Consider the following 25,092-nt stretch of genomic DNA (forward strand, 5'->3'; position numbering starts at 1 on the left):
TCCCGATCTGAACAGAACAGGCTCGAGGGGCTGAATGGTCTACTTCTTTTAAAAAAAAAAAGGCAGCAGACCTACCCCAACTTCCCATCAACGCGGAGTCGGGGATCCCAGTCGGACTGGCTCCAATTCACGGGCTCCCCTGCCCCAACCCACTGGCTCCGGCTGTCTGAATTCTTGTTGAGGTGTTGGGGGGCCAGGGGAGCTGAACACTCGGGAGGTAGTTTACCGGAGGAAGAGAGAAAGTGCAGGAGCCGAACCCACTTGGAACACGCAACGGGCGGCGGCAGCAAGCGGCACATCCATGGCGGGGCGGGCAGGGAGCAGGCCCCACGAGCCTCGGGGATCAGCAGGCGCAAGGCCGTGGCGGACTGGAGTCTACCGGGCTGAGCTGGATCTGGTCGAGGTGGTTCACGTACTGGTCTTCGCCTCGCAGCTGCAGGAGAATCCAACAAGACACCGAATTAGGTGGATTGCTACACCACAGAAACAGGCCATTCGGCCCAACTAGTCCATGCTGCCATTTCTGCGCCATTCATGCCCCCTCCCCTTCATTTCCCCCTATCACCATATCCTTCTATTCCCCTCTCCCTCATGTTTATCCAGCTTCCCCTTAAACGCATCAGTGCTGTTCACCTCAACCACTTCCTGTGGTAGTGAATTCCACAATCTCACCACTCTCTGGGGAAACAGGTTTCTCCTGAATTCGCCCATTGGATTTTAGTTCTTTTTATTCGTTCATGGGATGTGGGCGTCGCTGGCCAGGCCAGCATCTATTGCCCATCCCAAATTGCCCCTTGAGAAGGTGGTGGTGAGCTGCCGCCTTGAACTGCTGTAGTCTGTGTGGGGTAGGTACACCCACAGTGCTGTTAGTGTGGGAGTTCCAGGATTTTGACCCAGCGACAGTGAAGGAACGGTGATGCAGTTCCAAGTCAGGATGGTGTGTGGCTTGGAGGGGAACTTGCAGGTGGTGGTGTTCCCATGCGTCTGCAGCCCTTGTTCTTTGAGGCGGTAGAGGTCGCGGGTTTGGAAGGTGCTGTCGAAGGAGCCTTGGTGAGTTGCTGCAGTGCATCTTGTAGATGGTACACACTGCTGCCACTGTGCGTCGGTGGTGGAGGGAGTGAATGTTGAAGGCTGTGGATGGGGTGCTTTGTCCTGGATGGTGTCGGGCGTCTTGAGTGCTGTGTGTTGGAGCTGCACACATCCAGGCAAGTGGAGAGTATTACATCACACTCCTGACTTGTGCCTTGTAGATGGTGGACAGGATTTGGGGAGTCAGGAGGTGAGTTACGCAGTGCGGAATTCCCAACCTCTGACCTGCTCTTATCCCCACAGTATTTGTGTAGCTGCTCCAGTTCAGTTTCTGATCAATGGTAACCCCCAGGATTTTGAAAGCGGGGGGGGAATTCAGCGATGGTAATGCCATTGAACATAAAGGGGAGATGGTTAGATTCTCTCTTGTTGGAGATGGTCATTGTCTGGCACTTGTGTGGCGTGAATGTTACTTGCCACTTATCAGCCCAAGCCTGGATATTGTCCAGGTCTTGCTGCATTTCTATACAGACTGCTTCAGTATCTGAGGAGTTGCGAATGGTGCTGAACATTGTGCAATCATCAGCGAACATCCCCACTTCTGCCCTCATGGACTCGTGACTCTCTTCTATTGATGGCCCCCTAGTTCTGGTCTTTTCCCCACACATCAAAACACCTACCCTATCAAAACCCTCTGGTCGTGTCGCCCCTCAGCCTGTTCAATCTTTCCTGAGCAGCCACGATCTCTTGGAAAGGCGGAACAGACCCGAGGGGCTAAATGGCCCGCTCCTGGTAGAGCTGTAGCCTCAGTTCTTGTAAACCATCTTTTGCAGTGCCTGTACTATATATGTAAAACCAAAGTTTAACAGAACTTCTCTTTAAAAACTAATACACAATCTTCCCCCCCCCCCCCCAAAACTCATCTCAACATCTTCCCCGGGCCCAGGTGATTCCTGCATGCACCACCCTCCAGCACACGGCAATTCTTTGGACACCGGCGGGAAATTCGACTGCCGGAGGCAGAGCGGGCGTCCAGTGGATTAGCGACGAGCAGCAGCAGGAACCTGGGAATGGCTCATCTTCCCGCCGATTCCCCATCTCCGCGCACGGGCCTTCACCTGCTTCAACACGAGCCGGGCGCAGGCCTGAAAAGCCTCCCCCACGTTCAGAGCCTCCTTCGCGCTGGTCTCGACGTACGCCAAGTTGTGGGCTTTGCACCAATCCTCCGCCAGCTCGCCGGCCACCTGCAGTTTGGGAGACGGACAGCTGGGATTAACCGTCTCGTGGCCAGGGCAAACCGCAGCAAAACTCCCGGTGAATACTGCCCCTCATTTCCCTCCACCCCAACTCCCAAAGGCCCCGACTCTACGCAGAGTCCGGTTCCACCAGCACAGCTCTTCACCCAGGGGACCATCCAGTTCGGGGATGGAGCCTGGGGGAGGAGAAAGGGTTGGTCCTCCAAATTCACAATAAGGTTAATGGGGCAGGCACTCTGAAGTGGCAGGGTGCGTCCCACAAGGGTCTGTGTCGGGGGCCTCAACTATTCGCCGTGTTTATTAACTACTCAGCGGGATAGAAAGCCATCGCGGTTGGGCAGGCGGGGAGAGACGCGCGAGGAAGGCAAGAGTCTTCGCTTCTGACCTCTCGGTTGCTCAGGTCCGCCTTGTTCCCGACGACGAGAAAGGGGAAGCCGTCTGGGTCCCTGGGGTTGGCCTGCAGCACAAACTCCTTCCTCCAGCCGTCCAGGGCCCTGAAGGAAGCAGCCGAGGTCACGTCGAACACCAGCAGGCAGCAGTCCGCCCCTCTGTACAGCACCGACCCCAGGGACTGGAACCGTTCCGAGCCGGCGGTGTCCCATACCTGCAAGGGGGAGGGGAGGAGGAGAAGGCAGAGCCCGCATAGAGTCCCATTCACCCGTCACCGCTTGCTGGGCCCCCAGTCTGACAACGCCGCGGTCGTAAAATTCTCATCCTTGTTTTTTAAATCCCAGCCCGCCCTTCCCTACGTCCGGGACCTCCTCCAGCCCCCGCCACCCTCCGAGGTCTCTTTTCTCCCTTGTTGGAGATGGTCATTGCCTGGCACTTGTGTGGCGTGAATGTTACTTGCCACTTATCAGCCCAAGCCTGGATGTTGTCCAGGTCTTGCTGCATTTCTATACAGACTGCTTCACTATCTGAGGAGTTGCAAATGGTGCTGAACATTGTGCGAACATCCCCACTTCTGCCCTCATGGACTCGTGACTCTCTTCTATTGATGGCCCCCTAGTTCTGGTCTTTTCCCCACACATCAAAACACCTACCCTATCAAAACCCTCTGGTCGTGTCGCCCCTCAGCCTGTTCAATCTTTCCTGAGCAGCCACGATCTCTTGGAAAGGCGGAACAGACCCGAGGGGCTAAATGGCCCGCTCCTGGTAGAGCTGTAGCCTCAGTTCTTGTAAACCATCTTTTGCAGTGCCTGTACTATATATGTAAAACCAAAGTTTAACAGAACTTCTCTTTAAAAACTAATACACAATCTCCCCCCCCACAACTCATCTCAACATCTTCCCTGCCCCCCCCAGTTTTCCCTCGCTCCGCCATCAGTCGCCGTGGCCCCTGACGTACCTGCAAGGTGATATTTCTGCCGTCGACGGTGATGTCCCGGCTGAGGAAGTCCGCTCCGATTGTCGCCTTGTACAGGTTGGTGTAACGTCTGTTTATGTACTGGTTCATGAGGGCTGATTTCCCCACACTGAAATAGGACAACAAAACAGGAAGGTGACCGAGCTCGCACCCGCACCGACCCCACTCCAAGTACGGGCAGGGCCTGGCAAATCCCGGCCTCTTACTTAAATCGCAGAAAGAACTGCTGGAAATACCTCAGCAGGTCTGGCAGCATCTGGGAGGGAAGGGGAGGGGGGGAGTGGGGGGGGGGGGGGGGGGAAGAGAGAAGCAGAGTTAACGTTTTCAGGGCAGCGCCCCTACAACCCTCCGAGATCTCTGTGCTCCTCCAACCCTGGAATTCCCTCCCTAAACCTCTCCGCCTCTCTCTCTCCTCCTATTGAGATGCTCCTTAAAACTGACCTCTTTGAACGAGCTTTTGGTCGCTGGTCCCGAATATCTCCTTATGGGGCTGGGGGTCAAATTTTAGCAAATAGCGTTCCTGCGAAGTGCTTTGGCCCATTTTACTACACTGAAGATGCTACATCAATGCAAGTTGTTGTTATATCATTTAATAACCCGCCCTACGTTACTGGGTCTCAATCCGTATATATTATTAACACACTGTACGTTACTGGGTATAAATCTCCCTCAATAAGCCACACCGTGCAGAGAGACGCAGCAAGAAAAATGGCCCAGGCGTTGGCGGGAGTCGCGTAAAATTGGGATTCCCCCCCCCCCCCCCTGCCGCGTCGAACAACTCCTACCCGGAGTTTCCCAGGAGGATGACCTTCAGCTGGCTTCTCTTCCTCATCGACATCTTCCCGTCGGAAACGGAGCTCTGAAACAGAACGCAGGCCGTGCACGTTACTGGGCTTGGCCGCACTGGGGGTGGGGGGATGGGATCTTGCTGTGCGCAAACGGGCTGCCCTGAGGTTCCCCAGCAGGCCGAGTGGGATGCCCTGGGAACGTGGTAAGGAATAATCTGTAGCGCCTTTCAGCACCTCAGGGCCTTCCCAAAGCGCCTCGCGCCCAATGAAGGGCGTAGCAGCCAATTTGCGCACAGCAAGATCCCACAAACAGCAATGCGATAAATGACCAGATTTTTTTTTAAGTGATGTTGGTTGAGGGACACCGGGAAGTACTCCCCCTTGCTTTTTCCTCCGATCCCGGCCGTGGGATCTTTTGCAACGTCTGATCTGAATGACGGCACTTTTGGCCGTGCTGCACTCCCTCGGTACTGCACTTGGGAGAATGTTGGCCCCCGAGGGCAGAGCAGATTGGGGTGGGAGACTCTAGGAATAACATGCAAAAAAATCTCCAGCAACATAATCTGCATATGTGCAAATCGTCCTAATTAGCGCAATAATATTTGCGTGCTGCATCAATTTGCATATTAATGTTGGATGCTCATTTGCATATACTAATATGCCAATTTTCGCAGATTGAGTTAAAATCGTTCCCCCTTGGCCCTCAGATTTAATATTGAGCTAACTCCGCTTCCAAGCCCCCTGTTACCTCCAGCATTCCCAATCCTTCAATAAATGCACATAATCTCCATTGTTTAACCTCCCATCTCTCTCAAAGCATAAATTAAATAAGTTCAATTGAAAGAAAGCAAGGTGAGTTTCCTTTTAAAATAAGCCTTGCCTCCACTCGAAATGCATAAAAGAGACTGAATCTGTAAACATATATCGAGGTAGAAATGATGACAGGTGAATTTGCTACTGGAGAACAGTTAACAACTTTTTTGTAAACAAGTTTGCAAACTTTTTCTCAACTGTTAAAAGCACTGAAATTTTTTTTTATAAAAACGTAACTTGATTACACTTACAGTTGTTTACAAAGGTGCTACAAACCTTCCTTATTTGAAGTTGCTTCTTACTTTCAGTTTCTGGCTGCAGAAAGTTTCCAGGAAGTTCGGCAACTTCCGGGTCTGCTGTGATCAGGGGGAATTGAAAGCTCAGGACTGGATTCTTGAGGGTGTGAGATGTGTCCAAGTAGGTTGGGACTGTGTTTTGTGATTGGAAATCATACTGGGCCCCACTTTATGGGATTGACTTGTGATGGTCCCTGCTGCCACCCCATCCCCCTCCCCCAACAACTTTCATTGAGATAGCACCTTCAACATCCCGAGGCGCCACACAGGACAGTTATCGGACATAAATTCAGGCCGAGCCAACATCGGGACTCGAGAACCACATCGGCCATTTCCTTCACTGTCGCTTGCAGGGGGCCAAAATCCTGGAACTCCCTCCCCGAGGGCTCGGCCCGCACCGCGTGGACGGCAGCGGTTCAAAATGCTGGAGGGGCCGGCCTGCGCTCAACGGGCCGAGTGGCCTTCCACTGCGCCGCGAAGGACTCTATGACCCACTGCCTTCTCGGGGAGGGAGGGTGTGCAGTTAGGGATGGGCAATAAATGCTGGCCTTCCCAGCGACGCCCGCAGAAAACGAAAAAAAATATCTTTACAGTTTGGAAATTAGCGCAAAGAGATTTTCCCGAATTCTGGAGAATTTTAGAATTCTCGTCTTTGTTCACGAATCCCTCGGGGGGTAACCTCCTCCGGCCCCTACAACCCTCCCTATCTCTGTAACCTCCTCCGGCCCCTACAACCCTCCCTATCTCTGTAACCTCCTCCGGCCCCTACAATCCTCCCTATCTCTGTAACCTCCTCCGGCCCCTACAACCCTCCCTATCTCTGTAACCTCCTCCGGCCCCTACAATCCTCCCTATCTCTGTAACCTCCTCCAGTCCCAACACCCCTCCCTATCTCTGTAACCTCCGCCGGCCCCTACAATCCTCCCTATCTCTGTAACCTCCTCCAGTCCCAACACCCCTCCCTATCACTGTAACCTCCTCCAGTCCCAACACCCCTCCCTATCTCTGTAACCTCCTCCAGTCCCAACACCCCTCCCTATCTCTGTAACCTCCTCAATCCCCTACAACACTCCCTATCTCTGTAACCTCCTCCAGTCCCAACACCCCTCCCTATCTCTGTAACCTCCTCCAGTCCCAACACCCCTCCCTATCTCTGTAACCTCCTCCAGTCCCAACACCCCTCCCTATCTCTGTAACCTCCTCCAGCCCCTAGAACCCTCCCTATCTCTGTAACCTCCTCCAGCCCCTAGAACCCTCCCTATCTCTGGAACCTCTTCCAGCCCCTACAACCCTCCGAGATCTCTGCGCTCCTCCAATTCTGGCCTCTTGAGCGTCCCCCGCTTCCCATCGCTCCACCACTGGCGGCTGTGCTTTCAGCTACCTGGGGCCCCAAGCTCTGGAATTCCCTCCCTAAACCTCTCGCCTTCTCCCCTCCTTTCAAAGACGCTCCTGAGCATCTGCCTCTTTGCCCGAGCTTTCGGGTCACCCGTCCCGAACATCTCCCTGGGTGGCGCGGTGTCAGAATTCGGTGGCGACCGCGCCCGTGAAGGGCCATGGGGACGCTTCGCTAGAATTAAGGTGCGGTATCGGTGAACATGCCCTGCCTCCGTATGCACAGCAATCGAAGCTGGTTTGTGGCTGGGGGTGGAGGAGGGAAGTGGCAATTGCAGCTCCAGTTGTGCACTGGAGTGTCCCTTTAAGGGGATTTTTTTTTAAAACAGGTGGGAGGAGGAGGAGTTGAGGGGCGGGGTTTAACCTGAGGGGCGCCATGACGTCATTCAGGTCCGGGATGCGTAATGACGCCACCCCCCGCGTGGTGCGCGATGACGTCTGCGCCTCCCGCCACGCCCCCCCCCCTTCGCGCACCGTTGCCATGGCGCCCCGGGCCTAGTGCGCAGGCCTCAGGCCTTTCCCGGCCGCGGGGTTGGAATGGAGCAGTACAGCATCCTCGGGCGGGTCGGGGAAGGGGCGCACGGCATCGTCTTCAAAGCCAAACACATCGAGGTGCGCGGCCCTCCGGCACTCCCTCAGTACTAACCCTCCCACAGTGCGGCACTCCCTCAGTACTGACCCTCCCTCAGTACTGACCCTCCCTCAGTACTGACCCTCCGACAGTGCGGCGCTCCCTCAGTACTGACCCTCCCTCAGTACTGACCCTCCGACAGTGCCGCACTCCCTCAGTACTGACCCTCCGACAGTGCGGCACTCCCTCAGTACTGACCCTCCGACAGTGCGGCGCTCCCTCACTACTGACCCTCCGACAGTGCGGCGCTCCCTCAGTACTGACCCTCCGACATTGCGACGCTCCCTCAGTACTGACCCTCCGACAGTGCGGCGCTCCCTCAGTACTGACCCTCCGACAGTGCGGCGCTCCCTCACTACTGACCCTCCGACAGTGCGGCGCTCCCTCAGTACTGACCCTCCGACATTGCGACGCTCCCTCAGTACTGACCCTCCGACAGTGTGGCGCTCCCTCAGTACTGACCCTCCGACAGTGCGGCGCTCCCTCACTACTGACCCTCCGACAGTGCGGCGCTCCCTCAGTACTGACCCTCCGACATTGCGACGCTCCCTCAGTACTGACCCTCCGACAGTGCGGCGCTCCCTCAGTACTGACCCTCCCTCAGTACTGACCCTTCCACAGTGCGGCGCTCCCTCAGTACTGACCCTCCCTCAGTACTGACCCTCCGACAGTGCGGGCTCCCTCAGTACTGACCCTCCGACAGTGCGGTGCTCCCTCAGTACTGACCCTCCGACAGTGCGGTGCTCCCTCAGTACTGACCCTCCGACAGTGCGGCGCTCCCTCAGTACTGACCCTCCGACATTGCGGCGCTCCCTCAGTACTGCCCCTCCGACAGTGCGGCGCTCCCTCAGTACTGATCCTCCGACATTGCGGCGCTCCCTCAGTACTGACCCTCCGACAGTGCGGCGCTCCCTCAGTACTGACCCTCCGACAGTGCGACGCTCCCTCAGTACTGACTCTCCGACAGTGTGGCGCTCCCTCAGTACTGACCCTCTGACAGTGCGGCGCTCCCTCAGTACTGACCCTCCGACAGTGCGGCGCTCCCTCAGTACTGACCCTCCGACAGTGCGGCGCTCCCTCGGTACTGACCCTCCGACAGTGCGGCGCTCCCTCGGTACTGACCCTCCGACAGTGCGGCGCTCCCTCGGTACTGACCCTCCGACAGTGCGGCGCTCCCTCGGTACTGACCCTCCGACAGTGCGGCGCTCCCTCGGTACTGACCCTCCGACAGTGCGGCGCTCCCTCGGTACTGACCCTCCGACAGTGCGGCGCTCCCTCAGTACTGCCCCTCCGACAGTGCGGGCTCCCTCAGTACTGACCCTCCGACAGTGCGGCGCTCCCTCAGTACTGACCCTCCGACAGTGCGGTGCTCCCTCAGTACTGACCCTCCGACAGTGCGGCGCTCCCTCAGTACTGACCCTCCGACATTGCGGCGCTCCCTCAGTACTGCCCCTCCGACAGTGCGGCGCTCCCTCAGTACTGATCCTCCGACATTGCGGCGCTCCCTCAGTACTGACCCTCCGACAGTGCGGCGCTCCCTCAGTACTGACCCTCCGACAGTGCGGCGCTCCCTCAGTACTGACCTTCCGACAGCGCGGCGCACCCTCAGTACTGACCCTCCGACAGTGCGGCGCCCCCTCAGTACTGCCCCTCCGACAGTGCGGCGCTCCCTCAGTACTGACCCTCCGACAGTGCGGCGCTCGGTCAGTACTGACCCTCCGACAGTGCGGCGCTCCCTCAGTACTGACCCTCCGACAGTGCGGCACTCCCTCAGTACTGACCCTCCGACAGTGCGGCGCTCCCTCAGTACTGACCCTCCGACAGTGCGGCGCTCCCTCAGTACTGACCCTCCGACAGTGCGGCGCTCCCTCAGTACTGACCCTCCGACAGTACGGCGCTCCCTCAGTACTGACCCTCCGACAGTGCGGCGCTCCCTCAGTACTGACCCTCCGACAGTGCGGCGCTCCCTCAGTACTGACCCTCCGACAGTGCGGCGCTCCCTCGGTACTGACCCTCCGACAGTGCGGCGCTCCCTCGGTACTGACCCTCCGACAGTGCGGTGCTCCCTCGGTACTGACCCTCCGACAGTGCGGCGCTCCCTCGGTACTGACCCTCCGACAGTGCGGCGCTCCCTCAGTACTGACCCTTCCACAGTGCGGGGCTCCCTCAGTACTGACCCTCCGACAGTGCGGCTCCCGCTCAGTACTGACCCTTCCACAGTGCGGGGCTCCCTCAGTACTGACCCTCCGACAGTGCGGCTCCCGCTCAGTACTGACCCTCCGACAGTGCGGCGCTCCCTCAGTACTGACCCTCCGACAGTGCAGGGCTCAGCTCATGGGGACTTTGTCTTGAGTCATTTGCCACTTGCTCAGTTTCTTCTTCTTGTTCCCTAGACGGGCGAGACCGTGGCCCTGAAAAAAGTGGCTCTTCGGAAATTGGAGGATGGAATTCCGAATCAGGCACTGCGGGAGATCAAAGCTCTTCAGGAAATCGAGGATAATCCGTATGTGAGTACTGGATTCGCCGCCGGTCCATTCATAGGGAAACCCAATGGGCTGAGACCGGGAGCTTTACTCTGTCTCTAACCCCGTTATTTTTTTTTTTGCTGTTCTTCTCTGCAGCAAATGTTGTCCAGAAGTGTTGCAGCTCTCCCTCTCTTTCTCCAGCAACAGCTCCTGCAACTGAGTGCGGCACTGCCAGCTGCACCTCGTTGATGCACTCAGCAGTCCTAATCAGGCAGCAGCCAAGCCAGTGCTGTCCCCGCCTTGGGAGTGTTTGACGGCAACACCTTGATTCTAAAATTCTCACTCTTGTTTTCACGTCCCTCCAAGGCCCCTCACCACCTCCATATCCCTGTCACCTCCTCCAGCACCTGCAACGCCCCCCTCGCCAACACCGAGATCTCAGCACTCCTCCAATTCCGGCCTCTGAAGCATCCCCCGATTCCCATCGCTCCACCATTGGCGGCCGTTCCTTCAGCTGCCCGGGTCCCTAAGCTCTGGAATTCCCTCCCTCAACCTCTCCGCCTTTAAGACGCTCCATAAAACTGACCTCTTTGACTTAACATACAGTCACCTGTCCCTAAAACTCCTTATGTGGCTTGGGGTTAAATTTAGTGTGGTTTACACTTCTGTGCCGTACTTTGGGAGGTAATCCTGAACTGCCCTCTCTCTGTCTCTCTCTCCCTCCCCTTCCAGGTAGTGAAACTGAAGAACGTATTCCCTCACGGCACCGGTTTCGTGCTGGTCTTCGAGTACATGCTCTCCGACCTGTCGGAGGTGATCCGCAACTCCGACCGGCCCCTCACCGAGTCACAGGTCAAAGGTTACATGATGATGCTGCTGAAGGGGGTGGCCTTCTGTCACGAGAACTCCATCATGCACCGGGTGAGAGAACCTGTCGCGTATGGCCTCCACTTGCTTTCGCTTCGCCTCTCCGTTCACTCGGGGCGGTGGCGGGGCGGGTCAGCTTCGTGGACGATGGTCGTCCTCCGGAGTGCCGCCCAAGGGCGCATAGAAGCGGTGGGTTTTGGCCGGCTATTCGGCTGCAGGGGCATCACGAGGGAGCTTGACCCTGTGCTGCTCCTCCTCTGATATCCAGACTTGCTCTGTCGGAGGGTCAGTACTGAGGGAACGCCGCACTGTCGGAGGGTCAGTACTGAGGGAGCGCCGCACTGTCGGAGGGTCAGTACCGAGGGAGCGCCGCACTGTGGGAGGGTCAGTACCAAGGGAGCGCCGCACTGTCGGAGGTGCCTTCGTTCGGATGAGACGTTAAACCCGAGGCGCCTGTCTGCTGACTCAGGTGGATGTTCAAGATCCCACGGCCACTATTTTGAAGAGGTGTTGTTGGCGGGGACGAGTTCTCCCCAGTGTCCTGGGGCCAGTGTTTACCCCCCAAACCAACATCACTGAAAAGAAAACAGATGATCTGCTCATTATCATATTGCTGTTTGTGGGAGCTTGCTGTGCGCAATTTGTCTCCTGCGTTTCCTACATTGCACCAGTGGCCGCACTTCGAACGTACTCCCTTTGCTGTGAGGCACTTTGGGGCGTCATGAAAATGAAAGATGCTATAGAAATGTAGGTCTTTGTTTTGTTACGAGTTCTTTGTTTAAGCAGCCTGCTCATTGGGAAAAATAGATAAAAATTGGTTCGGATTATCAGCTGCACTGATTCTGAAGGTACTTGGGGACTATTTCTGCTTGTTTGAAGCACCTCGGGATGTTTTACTGCAAAGTCACTATGTAAAGGCAGAATTTTTGAAATGAACTTTGCCACAACTAATTGATGAGAAATTGCACTCCTTTTCTCCGCTGTTCGCACCTTCCCCCACTCTACGCACTCTCCATTCCCCCTCTTTCCCCTGATCCCTCTCTTGCCCCCTCTCTTCTCACCTTCTCTCCCCCCCTCGCTCTCCCCCCCTCGCTCGCTCTCCCCCCCTCGCTCTCTCTCCCCCCCTCGCTCTCTCTCCCCCCCTCGCTCTCTCTCCCCCCACCCGTTCTCTCTCCCCCCCACCCGTTCTCTCTCCCCCCCCACCCGTTCTCTCTCCCCCCCACCCGTTCTCTCTCTCCCCCCCCCCTCCGTTCTCTCTCCCCCACCCCCCCGTTCTCTCTCCCCCCCCCGTTCTCTCTCCCCCCCCCCGTTCTCTCTCCCTCCACCCCCGTTCTCTCTCCACCCCCCACCCCTGTTCTCTCTCCACCCCCCCCCCCGTTCTCTCTCCACCCCCCCCCCCGTTCTCTCTCCACCCCCCCCCCGTTCTCTCTCCACCCCCCCCCCGTTCTCTCTCCACCCCCCCCCCCTGTTCTCTCTCCACCCCCCCCCCCCGTTCTCTCTCCACCCCCCCCCCCGTTCTCTCTCCACCCCCCCCCCGTTCTCTCTCCACCCCCCCCCCCCGTTCTCTCTCCACCCCCCCCCCTGTTCTCTCTCCACCCCCCCCCCGTTCTCTCTCCACCCCCCCCCCCCCCCGTTCCCTCTCCACCCCCCCCCCCCCGTTCTCTCTCCACCCCCCCCCCCCCCGTTCTCTCTCCACCCCCCCCCGTTCTCTCTCCACCCCCCCCCGTTCTCTCTCCACCCCCCCCCGTTCTCTCTCCACCCCCCCCCGTTCTCTCTCCACCCCCCCACGTTCTCTCTCCACCCCCCCCCGTTCTCTCTCCACCCCCCCCCCGTTCTCTCTCCACCCCCCCCCCCCGTTCTCTCTCCACCCCCCCCCCCCCGTTCTCTCTCCACCACCCCCCCGTTCTCTCTCCACCCCACCCCCCCCCCTCCGTTCTCTCTCCACCCCACCCCCCCCCGTTCTCTCTCCACCCCCCCCCCCCCCCGTTCTCTCTCCACCCCCCCCCCGTTCTCTCTCCACCCCCCCCCCGTTCTCTCTCCACCCCCCCCCCCGTTCTCTCTCCACCCCCCCCCCCGTTCTCTCTCCACCCCCCCCCCCGTTCTCTCTCCACCCCCCCCCCCCGTTCTCTCTCCACCCCCCCCCCCGTTCTCTCTCCACCCCCCCCCCCCGTTCTCTCTCCACCCCCCCCCCCGTTCTCTCTCCACCCCCCCCCGTTCTCTCTCCACCCCCCCCCGTTCTCTCTCCACCCCCCCCCGTTCTCTCTCCACCACCCCCCCGTTCTCTCTCCACCACCCCCCCGTTCTCTCTCCACCACCCCCCCGTTCTCTCTCCACCACCCCCCCGTTCTCTCTCCACCACCCCCCCGTTCTCTCTCCACCACCCCCCCGTTCTCTCTCCACCACCCCCCCGTTCTCTCTCCACCACCCCCCCGTTCTCTCTCCACCCCCCCCCCCGTTCTCTCTCCACCCCCCCCCCCGTTCTCTCTCCACCCCCCCCCCCCCCCGTTCTCTCTCCACCCCCCCCCCCCCGTTCTCTCTCCACCCCCCCCCGTTCTCTCTCCACCCCCCCCCGTTCTCTCTCCACCCCCCCCCGTTCTCTCTCCACCCCCCCCCGTTCTCTCTCCACCCCCCCCCGTTCTCTCTCCACCCCCCCCTCGCTCGCTCTCCACCCCCCCCTCGCGCCTCTCTCCCTCTTGCCCCCCTGCTCTCTTTCCCCCTCACCCCCCCTCTCATCCCGACTCCCTCCCCCCGTCCTCGCTGCCTACCTGCCCCCAGATCCCTTCCACTCTCCCATCTCTCCTCACTGCCCCTCCCACCGATTCCTCCCCAGTCTCCCCTTCCTGATGGAGTACTTATCAGTTTCCTTGCCTCTTGCAGGATTTAAAGCCAGCCAACCTGCTCATTAGTTCAACGGGACACCTGAAAATTGCGGATTTTGGCCTGGCACGGGTTTTCTCAAACGAAGGAGACAGACTTTACAGCCATCAGGTGGCTACACGGTGAGAGAGACTAAAGAAAGAAATAAACTGCATTTCTATAGCGCCTCTCACCATCTCAGTGACGCCCCAAAGCGCCTCCCAGCCAATGAAGTACTCTTTTTGAAGTGTAGTCACTCGTAATGTAGGAATCACGGCAGCCGGTTTGCGCACAGCAAGATCCCACAGGCAGCAATGTGATAAATGACCCAGGTCATCTGTTTCTGTTGTTGTTGCTTGCAGGATAAATATTGGCCCCAGGACACTGGGGAGAACTCCAAGCCTCCCCAGCGGTGGCATTGCATTCTCTGAATCGGAAGGTTCGAACCCCGTGCCAGAGTGTCCGGCCAGCGCCGACCAGAGCTCTGCATCCTGGCTTGACCTTCAGCAGAGTACTCGGCTCCGCTGGGGGCAGGCAACCCCTCCTCGCTGCAGCGATGTCTGCGAGCTCATCAAATCTTTCCCACGGCGTTGGACGAGCCACCCCATTCCCCTTGGGGCGGCACGGTGGCGCAGTGGTTAGCACTGCAGCCTCACAGCTCCAGCGACCCGGGTTCGGTTCTGGGTACTGCCTGTGCAGAGTTTGCAAGTTCTCCCTGTGACCGTGTGGGTTTTCGCCGGTTGCTCCGGTTTCCTCCCACAGCCAAAGACTTGCAGGTTGATAGGTTAATTGGTCATTGTAAATTGCCCCTAGTGTAGGTTATTATGGAAAGCTGTAGGAGCAACAGGGTGGTGGTGATAGGAGATTTTAATTTTCCCAACATTGACTTGGATTCACTTAATGTTAGAGGTCTAGATGGAGCAGAATTTGTAAGGAGCATCCAGGAGGGTTTTCTAGAGCAGTATGTAAATAGTCCAACTCGGGAAGGGGCCATACAGGACCTGGTGTTGGGGAATGAGCCCGGCCAGGTGGTTGACGTATCAGTAGGGGACTACTTTGGGAATAGTGATCACAATTCCGTAAGTTTTAGAATACTCATGGACAAAGACGAGAGTGGTCCTAAAGGAAGAGTGCTAAATTGGGGGAAGGCCAACTATACCAAAATTCGGCAGGAGCTGGGGAATGTAGATTGGGAGCAGCTGTTTGAAGGTAAATCCACATTTGATATGTGGGAGGCTTTTAAAGAGAGGTTGATTAGCGTGCAGGAGAGACATGTTCCTGTGAAAATGAGGGGTAGAAATGGCAAGATTAGGGAACCATGGATGACAGGTGAAATTGTGACACTAGCTAAAAGGAAAAAGGAAGCATACATAAGGTCTAAGCGGCTGAAGAAAGACGAAGCTTTGAAAGAATATCGGGATTGTAGGCGCAATCTGAAACGAGGAATTAAGAGGGCTAAAAGGGGTCATGAAATATCTTTAGCAAACAGGGTTAAGGAAAATCCCAAAGCCTTTTATTCATATATAAGGAGCAAGAGGGTAACTAGAGAAAGGATTGGCCCACTCAAGGACAAAGGAGGAAAGTTATGCGTGGAGTCAGAGAAAATGGGTGAGATTCTAAACGAGTACTTTGCATCGGTATTCACCGAGGAGAGGGACATGACGGATGTTGAGGTTAGGGACAGATGTTTGATTACTCCAGGTCAAGTCGGCATAAGGAGGGAGGAAGTGTTGGGTATTCTAAAAGGCATTAAGGTGGACAAGTCCCCAGGTCCGGATGGGATCTATCCCAGGTTACAGTGGGAAGCGAGAGAGGAAATAGTTGGGGCCTTAACAGATATCTTTGCAACATCCTTAAACACGGGTGAGGTCCCGGAGGACTGGAGAATTGCTAATGTTGTCCCCTTGTTTAAGAAGGGTAGCAGGGATAATCCAGGTAATTATAGACCGGTGAGCCTGACATCAGTGGTAGGGAAGCTGCTGGAGAAGATACTGAGGGATAGGATCTATTCCCATCTGGAAGAAAATGGGCTTATCAGTGATAGGCAACATGGTTTTGTGCAGGGAAGGTCATGTCTTACCAACTTAATAGAATTCTTTGAGGAAGTGACAAAGTTGATTGATGAGGGAAGGGCTGTAGATGTCATATACATGGACTTCAGTAAGGCGTTTGATAAGGTTCCCCATGGTAGGCTGATGGAGAAAGTGAAGGCGCATGGGGTCCAAGGTGTACTAGCTAGATTGATAAAGAACTGGCTGGGCAACAGGAGACAGAGAGTAGCAGTGGAAGGGAGTTTCTCAAAATGGAGACGTGTGACCAGTGGTGTTCCACAGGGATCCGTGCTGGGACCACTGTTGTTTGTGATATACATAAATGATTTGGAGGAAAGTATAGGTGGTCTGATTAGCAAGTTTGCAGACGACACTAAGATTGGTGGAGTAGCAGATACTGAAGGGGACTGTCAGAGAATACAGCAGAATATAGATAGACTGGAGAGTTGGGCAGAGAAATGGCAGATGGAGTTCAATCAGGGCAAATGCGAGGTGATGCATTTTGGAAGATCCAATTCAAGAGTGAACTATACAATAAATGGAAAAGTCCTGGGGAAAATTGATGTACAGAGAGATTTGGGTGTTCAGGTCCATTGTTCCCTGAAGGTGGCAACGCAGGTCAATAGAGTGGTCAAGAAGGCATACGGCATGCTTTCCTTCATCGGACGGGGTATTGCGTACAAGAATTGGCAGGTCATGTTACAGTTGTATAGGACTTTGGTTCGGCCACATTTGGAATACTGCGTGCAGTTCTGGTCGCCACATTACCAAAAGGATGTGGATGCTTTGGAGAGGGTGCAGAGGAGGTTCACCAGGATGTTGCCTGGTATGGAGGGCGCTAGCTATGAAGAGAGGTTGAGTAGATTAGGATTATTTTCATTAGAAAGACGGAGGTTGAGGGGGGACCTGATTGAGGTGTACAAAATCATGAGAGGTATAGACAGGGTGGATAGCAAGAAGCTTTTTCCCAGAGTGGGGGATTCAATTACAAGGGGACACGAGTTCAAAGTGAAAGGGGAAAAGTTTAGGGGGGATATGCGTGGAAAGTTCTTTACGCAGAGGGTGGTGGGTGCCTGGAACGCGTTGCCAGCGGAGGTGGTAGACGCGGGCACGATAGCGTCTTTTAAGATGTATCTAGACAGATACATGAATGGGCAGGAAGAAAAGAGATACAGACCCTTAGAAAATAGGCAACATGTTTAGATAGAGGATTTGGATCGGCGTAGGCTTGGAGGGCCGAAGAGCCTGTTCCTGTGCTGTAATTTTCTTTGTTCTTTGTTCTTAGGCAGGTGGTAGGTAATATGGGATTACTGTAGGGTTAGTATAAATGGGTGGTTGATGGTCAGCACAGACTCGGTGGGCCGAAGGGCTTGTTTCAGTGCTATATGACCCCATGACTATGACTGGTATAAAGATGGTTACAGCCATTGACTCCCATCAGCGGGTTGGGGAACAGTGCAGCACTGGATGAGACAATTCGGCCCGTCTGTGGGAGAGCTATCCACTTAGCTCCACTCCCACAGCCCTGTAAAATCACCTCCTTCCAGTATTTCTCCGATTCCCCCTTTTGAAAGTCACTATTGAATCTGCTTCCACCGCCCTTTCAGGCAGCGCGTTCCAGATCACAACAACTCACTGCGTCGAAAACATTCTCCTCGTCTTCCCCCTCTGGTTCTTTTACCGATTATCTTAAACCTGTGTCCCTCTGGTTACTGACCCTCCTGTCACTGGAAACAGTCTCTTTCCCCAGACTTACTCCATCAAAACCCTTCAGGATCTTGATCGTTTCCATGAAGCGTCCCCCCATCCTTTAGCCATCGAAGGAGAGCAATCCCAGTCTCTCCATGTAACTGAAGGCCCTCATCCCTGGAGCCGTTCTGGTAAATCTCCTAAATTCGCAACTGGGCAGATGATAATCACAGACGCACTCACAGAACTGCGCTGCACTGTCGAACCCACGGGCCTGACTGTAATTGGCGTCCGCTAAGTTACATCTTTTGTTCATTGTCGCAGGTGGTACCGAGCCCCAGAACTGCTTTACGGAGCTCGTAAATACGACGAAGGCGTGGATCTTTGGTAAGATACGTCCTTCTCCACTACAATAACCTCTCGAAAAGGTCAGGCTGCCTTTCATTTGATAAGTTAGGTGGGAGCAAGGCAGACTAAAATATAAAGCTACACTGTCCTCATCAAACACTGCCCAGGACAGGTACAGCACGGAAAAAAAAAAAAACTGGGGTTAGATACAGAGTAAAGCTCACTCTACGCTGTCCCCATCAAACACTCCCCAGGACAGGTACAGCACGGGGGTTAGATACAGAGTAAATCTCCCTCTACACTGTCCCCATCAAACACTCCCCAGGACAGGTACAGCACGGGGGTTAGATACAGAGTAAATCTCCCTCTACACTGTCCCCATCAAACACTCCCCAGGACAGGTACAGCACGGGGGTTAGATACAGAGTAAATCTCCCTCTACACTGTCCCCATCAAACACTCCCCAGGACAGGTACAGCACGGGGGTTAGATACAGAGTAAAGCTCCCTCTACACTGTCCCCCATCAAACACTCCCCAGGACAGGTACAGCACGGGGGTTAGATACAGAGTAAAGCTCCCTCTACACTGTCCCCCATCAAACACTCCCCAGGACAGGTACAGCACGGGGGTTAGATACAGAGTAAAGCTCCCTCTACACTGTCCTCGCCAAACACTCCCAGGACAGGTACAACACGGGGGGTTAGATACAGAGTAAAGCTCCCTCTACACTGTCCCCCATCAAACACTCCCCAGGACAGGTACAGCACGGGGGTTAGATACGGAGTAAAGCTCCCTCTACACTGTCCCCCATCAAACACTCCCCAGGACAGGTACAGCACGGGGGTTAGATACAGAGTAAAGCTCCCTCTACACTGTCCCCATCAAACACTCCCCAGGACAGATACAGCACGGGGGTTAGATACAGAGTAAAGCTCCCTCTACACTGTCCCCCATCAAACACTCCCCAGGACAGGTACAGCACGGGGGTTAGATACAGAGTAAAGCTCCCTCTACACTGTCCCCATCAAACACTCCCAGGACAGGTACAGCATGGGATTAGATACAGAGTAAAGCTCCCTCTACACTGTCCCCCATCAAACACTCCCCAGGACAGGTACAGCATGGGATTAGATACAGAGTAAAGCTCCCTCTACACTGTCCCCCATCAAACACTCCCCAGGACAGGTACAGCACGGGGGTTAGATACAGAGTAAAGCTCCCTCTACACTGTCCCCATCAAACACTCCCCAGGACAGATACAGCACGGGGGGTTAGATACAGAGTAAAGCTCCCTCTACACTGTCCTCCATCAAACACTCCCCAGGACAGATACAGCACGGGGGTTAGATACAGAGTAAAGCTCCCTCTACACTGTCCTCGCCAAACACTCCCAGGACAGGTACAACACGGGGGGTTAGATACAGAGTAAAGCTCCCTCTACACTGTCCCCCATCAAACACTCCCCAGGACAGGTACAGCATGGGATTAGATACAGAGTAAAGCTCCCTCTACACTGTCCCCCATCAAACACTCCCCAGGACAGGTACAGCACGGGGGGTTAGATACAGAGTAAAGCTCCCTCTACACTGTCCTCCATCAAACACTCCCCAGGACAGGTACAACACGGGGGGTTAGATACAGAGTAAAGCTCCCTCTACACTGTCCTCGCCAAACACTCCCAGGACAGGTACAACACGGGGGGTTAGATACAGAGTAAAGCTCCCTCTACACTGTCCCCCATCAAACACTCCCCAGGACAGGTACAGCATGGGATTAGATACAGAGTAAAGCTCCCTCTACACTGTGCCCCATCAAACAGTCAGCCTGGTCCTCAGCCCCACAGTGGGGGAGGGCCCAGGCTCCAACACTGGCCTGTAATGAGTCCGCTGATGCCGCCCAGTGTGGTCCTGAGCCCCACACTCGGTAGCAAAGGCCAGCTTCCATCCGGGGCCTGTGCTCAGGCGGCGCCCTCAACCTCCAGGGGCGGCAGTGGAAGGGACTACAATTTGCTCCGTTGCCTCTGGGTTGGGGCGGAGTAGGTTAGGTGGGGGTGTTCAAAAAAAAAAAATCAGTTCAGTTTCCCCCACCCGACCACGATCCAGTGGCCTGTGTAGAAATTGCGGCGGGATGCGCTCAGCTGGTGCGGCCCGGGCAGCCGAATAGCTTTGGCGGGTGCTATATGGCCCCTCGGGGGCAGCGGCGAGCGGCGGGACCCCTACCCCTCCCGGCAGGAGCCGGCCCGCGGGAACTGCCGAGCTGTAAGTTAAAAGCCCTCTCGTGTTCGGGTCTCTCCAGGGCCGTGGGCTGCATATTCGGCGAGCTCCTGAACAACTCTCCGCTCTTCCCCAGCGAAAACGACATTGAACAGCTGTGCTGCGTGCTCCGGGTGCTGGGGACGCCCAACGAGAAGATCTGGCCGGTAAGCCCTCCGTTCGCTGCTAAATTATGAGGAGAGGTTGCCCAAACTCCTCCTGTCCTACAGCTCCGTCATCCTGTTGGCTCCAGCTCCTGAAACATTCCCTGGAGACAGGTGCAAGAGTTTGGGGACAGGAGGAGGGCCCCTCGAGCCGTTTGGCGAGATCCTGGATGATCTGCATCTCGGCTCCGTTTACCTGACTTGGCTCCGTATCTCTTAATAAGTTTGGGACAACAAAAATCGATCAGTCTCAGGTTTGGAATTTCCAATTGACACCACCTCCCCCCCCCCCCCCCCCCCCGCCCCGGCCTCGACAGCTTTTCCAGGGGCAGAGATTTCCAGATTTCCATTCCCCCTTTGTGTGAAGGAGTGCTTCCCAACATCACCCCTGAACAGCCTGGCTCGAATTTTAATCACCGTCCATGTTTGACTCCGCGCCTCCGTGTGTAGGTCAGATGAGGACAGGCTCAGCTGTGGTATCCTCCCATAGTCGAATAGTGGGTTAAGCAGCCCCACTGCTAGAGAATGGAGCAGCTTTCACATAGTGTGGAGTGAGGCCGTGGCGGCGGGAGAGGTCCGTGTATAAGGATGCAGATGCGGATGCCGACTCGTCTGGCTGGGAAGGGCGTTGAGGATTGACGGGGTAGATATGGATTAAGGTGGTCGGATGTGGGAGTCGCTGGCCAGGCCAGCATTTGTTGTCCATCCCTAATTGCCCCTTGGGAAGGTGGTGGTGAGCCGCCTTCTTGAACTGCTGCAGTCCGTGTGGGGCAGGTACACCCACAGTGCTGTTAGGGAGGGAGTTCCAGGATTTTGACCCAGCGATAGTGAAGGAACGGCCGGTGTAGTTCCAAGTCAGGATGGTGTGTGGCTTAGAGGGGAAGTTGCCAGTGGTGGTGTTCCCATGCGTCTGATGCCCTCCGACAGTGCAGCATTCCCTCAGTACTGACCCTCCGACAGTGCAGCGCTCCCTCAGTACAGACTCTCTGACAGTGCGGCGCTCCCTCGGTACTGACCCTCCGACAGTGCGGCGCTCCCTCAGTACTGCCCCTCCGACAGTGCGGCGCTCCCTCAGTGCTGACCCTCCGACAGTGCGGCGCTCCCTCAGTGCTGACCATCCGACAGTGCGGCGCTCCCTCAGTGCTGACCCTCCGACAGTGCGGCGCTCCCTCAGTGCTGGCCCTCCGACAGTGCGGCGCTCCCTCAGTGCTGGCCCTCCGACAGTGCGGCGCTCCCTCAGTGCTGGCCCTCCGACAGTGCGGCGCTCCCTCAGTGCTGGCCCTCCGACAGTGCGGCGCTCCCTCAGTGCTGGCCCTCCGACAGTGCGGCGCTCCCTCAGTGCTGGCCCTCCGACAGTGCGGCGCTCCCTCAGTGCTGGCCCTCCGACAGTGCGGCGCTCCCTCAGTACTGGCCCTCCGACAGGGCGGCGCTCCCTCAGTACTGACCCTCCGACAGTGAGGCGCTCCCTCAGTACTGACCCTCCGACAGTGCGGCGCTCCCTCAGTACTGACCCTCCGACAGTGCGGCGCTCCCTCAGTACTGACCCTCCGACAGTGCGGCGCTCCCTCAGTACTGACCCTCCGACAGTGCGGCGCTCCCTCAGTACTGACCCTCCGACAGTGCGGCGCTCCCTCAGTACTGACCCTCCGACAGTGCGGCGCTCCCTCAGTACTGACATTCCGACAGTGCGGCGCTCCCTCAGTACTGACCCTCCGACAGTGCGGCGCTCCCTCAGTACTGACCCTCCGACAGTGCAGTGCCAACTCAGTACTGACCCTCCGACAGTGCGGTGGTTCCTCAGTACTGACCCTCCGACAGTGCGGCGCTCCCTCAGTACTGACCCTCCGACAGTGCAGTGCCAACTCAGTACTGACCCTCCGACAGTGCGGTGGTTCCTCAGTACTGACCCTCCGACAGTGCAGTGCCAACTCAGTACTGACCCTCCGACAGTGCGGCGGTTCCTCAGTACTGACCCTCCGACAGTGCGGCGCTCCCTCAGTACTTACACTCCGACAGTGCGGATAGTTGGACTGTGTGCGATATTGCGAGATGGTGCCGGGTTCCCCACACCGTCTTTCCTCATCCCTCCCTAATGAGTGGCTTTTTCCATTCCCCCTTCCTCCCCCCCCCCCCCTCACCAAAAACTCCAGGAAATCACGGAGCTTCCGGATTACAATAAGATCACCTTCAAGGAGAACCCGCCAATCCCGCTGGAGCAGATCGTCCCAGATGCCTCGCCAGAGGCGGTGGATCTACTCAAACGTTTCCTCGTCTACCCATCGAAGAGGAGGATCGGTGCTGCTGAGGTGAGGAGATACCGGGTCTCCCCCCCCCCCCCCCCCCCCACCCCCCCCGCATGGCATGCACGCTCACCCTTTGTGTCTGCTTATTGCAAGAGAATATTCCCGCTCGGGATCTGAGTGTACAAATACACCGATCAGTGAAAACATTGTCGCAGATTAATAAGGCAATTTCAAAGAATACAAACCAAGCACTGGGGTTCATTTCCGGAGGGATAGGATTGAAAAGTCGGGAAGTAATGTTAAACTGTAATCAATCCGCGATCAGACTGTGCTGTGTATTATATTATAGAAAGGATATGGAGGCACTCAAAAAGGTGCATGATACCAAAACCGAGAGGTTATAACTATCAGGAAAGATTGAGCAGGCTGGGGCTCTTTTCTCTGGAAAAGAGAAGGCCGAGGGATAGATGCTAAGATGCTGTATTTCCCCCGGCTAGAGAGTCTCGAACAAGGGGTCACAGTCTCAGGTTAAAGGGTCTCGGACTGAGATGGGGAGATATTTCTTCACTCGGAGGGTTGTGAATCTGTGCGGTTCTCGACCCCAGAGAGCTGTAGCTGCTCAGTCATTTAGTGTGTTCAAGAGTCATTTAGTGTGTTCAAGACTGAGATCGATGGATTTTGTTTTGGGCACTGAGGGAATCGAGGGCTATGGGGAGTGGGCGGGAAGGTGGAGTTTAGGTGGAAGGTCAGCCTTGAAGAGTCGCGCAGGCTGGAGGGGCCGAACGGCCTCCTCCGGCTCCGATTTCTTCTGGCCCGATGGGGCTGCTGGTGCGGGGGCGCAGCGGCAGATCCGGGGCAGGGAGCGAAGCGGGCTGACGGCGAGCAGAGCCTCACTGGTGTCCTCTCTTCCCCCACCCCACGGCAGGCCCTTCTGCACCCGTACTTCTTTAAGGAGCCGCTGCCAGCCCACCACTCGGAGCTGCCCATACCGCAGCGGGGCGCCAGGAAGACCCAGCAGAGGCTGCAGCATCAGCACAAGTTCCACATTGACCGGCCCCTCGAGGAGTCAGTGACCGACCCGGACCTCATCTCTCAGCACGTCAGGGTCTGGTAACGGAGCAGGTGCAGATCGAACCTCCACCCCAGGACCGTCGGCAATGAGGAATTAATGAGACATCGGGACTGTGGAGACAGTGATATGTAATGTGTCTGTCTAAAGAGAGACACGGGGTGCAGGGGGGGGTGGGGGGGTGCTGTTCCTCTTTATGCATGCTGTGTTCTGTAATGCATAAAGGAGCTGTTATTCCAACAGCAACAACTTACATTTATATGGTGCCTTTCGCAGAATGAAACGCCTCATGCCCCGCTTCACATGAGTGCCATAAAGCAAAATTAAACACCAAGCCAGAGAACGAGGTATTAGGGACAGGCGACCAAATGTTCCGTCAAAAAGTGGGTTGTGAGGAGCTTCTTGAAGGAGGAGAGAGAGAGAGAGGCGGAGAGGTTCAGGGAGGGAATTCCAGAGCTTCGGGCCCCAGGCGGCGGAAGGCACGGCCGCCAATGATGGAGCGACGGGAATCGGGGGGGATGCTCAAGAGGCCAGAATTGGAGGAGGTTACGGTGATGGACGGGATGGGGGGGTGGGGGGGGGGGGCGGGGGGTGCGATGGTGCGGATAAGCGAGTGGGCCCTCCACTCGCCGCAGGTGTGCTGCTGCTTGTTGGCACCTGCTGCCCGCCTCATCCTCCAGGTGGCAGCAGAGGCTCACCAGGAGGCGCCCGGTGACTCCAACCAGCACCACTCCTTCCAGTTTTCCCCCACCCTCACCAGCCAGGGTCTAAAGGCAGGAATTGCACGATTACATTTAAAAATCATTTGTCCAACGATGCAGGTAATATAAAACGGGACAATCGTGCGCGCCAGGCAAGTAGCCCCAGTGGGACCAGCCTCACGCTGATTCAGTCGGGCCGCTGCAGTGAGGTCCTGGACCGCAGGAGCCGGCACCGGCGAGAAAGTCGGAGACGGCGGCGCCTGATGGATTGCCGGCGCCTCTTGCCAACTATGCAAGGGGAATCAGGCGGTATCCTCCCTAACCCCAGGGAGTACGCTCGCAGCCTGCCGGGATAAATGACCCGGGAAAGCCCCCCCCCCCCCCCCCTCCACACGCTCCATCTCTCCTCTGCGGTGGGCTCGAACAGAAGAAACGGTTGAGGATGAGAGCAGGACAGTGGGCTGTTCCTGCACAGAAGGTGGCCATTGGGCCCCTAGGGTCCATGCACCCTCGTAAGCAGTTCATTACCACTCACTTCAATCTTTATCCCCTAGTCCTTGAGCCGTCTGCCAATGGGAACAGCTTTTCTTTGTCTACCCACCTCAAACCTGTCATAATCTTGTACACTTCTATCAAATCTCCCCTCAATCATCTTTGCTCCAAGGGGAACAACTTTGAAGATCATTTCTCTCATCCCTCTAAATTGTAAATTGGGGGAGACATTGCAACGTTCTACTGCCTAACGCACATTGTGTTAAATTGCTGGTATAATGCGTAATTGTTAAATAGGCGGACACATTCTGGGATCCAGTAGG

At 56.4% G+C, this 25,092-nt stretch overlaps 2 protein-coding genes across 7 annotated transcripts; one reads left to right on the forward strand and one right to left on the reverse strand.

Moving 5' to 3' along the window:
* Positions 1–255: 255 nt before the first annotated feature.
* On the reverse strand, positions 256–5,621 carry LOC137358239 (ras-related protein Rab-7a-like). 3 transcript variants are annotated; one of them, XM_068024131.1, is made up of 6 exons: positions 5,529–5,621; positions 4,437–4,510; positions 3,634–3,760; positions 2,671–2,889; positions 2,148–2,273; positions 256–433 (listed from the first exon to the last, which is right to left on the reverse strand). In XM_068024131.1, exons 2-6 carry the CDS (start codon positions 4,487–4,489, stop codon positions 344–346), a joined length of 615 nt encoding a protein of 204 aa, XP_067880232.1. In that variant the 5' UTR covers positions 4,490–4,510; positions 5,529–5,621; the 3' UTR covers positions 256–343. The 3 variants fall into 3 exon arrangements, with proteins under 3 accessions (XP_067880232.1, XP_067880230.1, XP_067880231.1); XM_068024129.1 differs by having other exon boundaries at positions 5,504–5,588; XM_068024130.1 differs by lacking the exon at positions 4,437–4,510 and having other exon boundaries at positions 5,529–5,583.
* Positions 5,622–7,394: 1,773 nt separating this feature from the next.
* On the forward strand, positions 7,395–23,835 carry cdk20 (cyclin dependent kinase 20). 4 transcript variants are annotated; one of them, XM_068024324.1, is made up of 8 exons: positions 7,395–7,552; positions 9,965–10,078; positions 10,769–10,957; positions 13,781–13,902; positions 17,824–17,886; positions 20,144–20,267; positions 22,415–22,570; positions 23,433–23,835. In XM_068024324.1, the coding sequence occupies exons 1-8, from the start codon at positions 7,478–7,480 to the stop codon at positions 23,619–23,621; spliced, it is 1,032 nt and encodes a 343-aa protein (XP_067880425.1). In that variant the 5' UTR covers positions 7,395–7,477; the 3' UTR covers positions 23,622–23,835. The 4 variants fall into 4 exon arrangements, with proteins under 4 accessions (XP_067880425.1, XP_067880426.1, XP_067880427.1 ...); XM_068024325.1 differs by having other exon boundaries at positions 20,198–20,267; XM_068024326.1 differs by lacking the exon at positions 20,144–20,267.
* The last annotated feature ends 1,257 nt before the right edge of the window (positions 23,836–25,092 follow it).

Source organism: Heterodontus francisci, chromosome 49 (assembly GCF_036365525.1).
Source record: "Heterodontus francisci isolate sHetFra1 chromosome 49, sHetFra1.hap1, whole genome shotgun sequence".
In the NCBI taxonomy this organism is placed as follows: Eukaryota; Metazoa; Chordata; class Chondrichthyes; order Heterodontiformes; family Heterodontidae; genus Heterodontus; species Heterodontus francisci.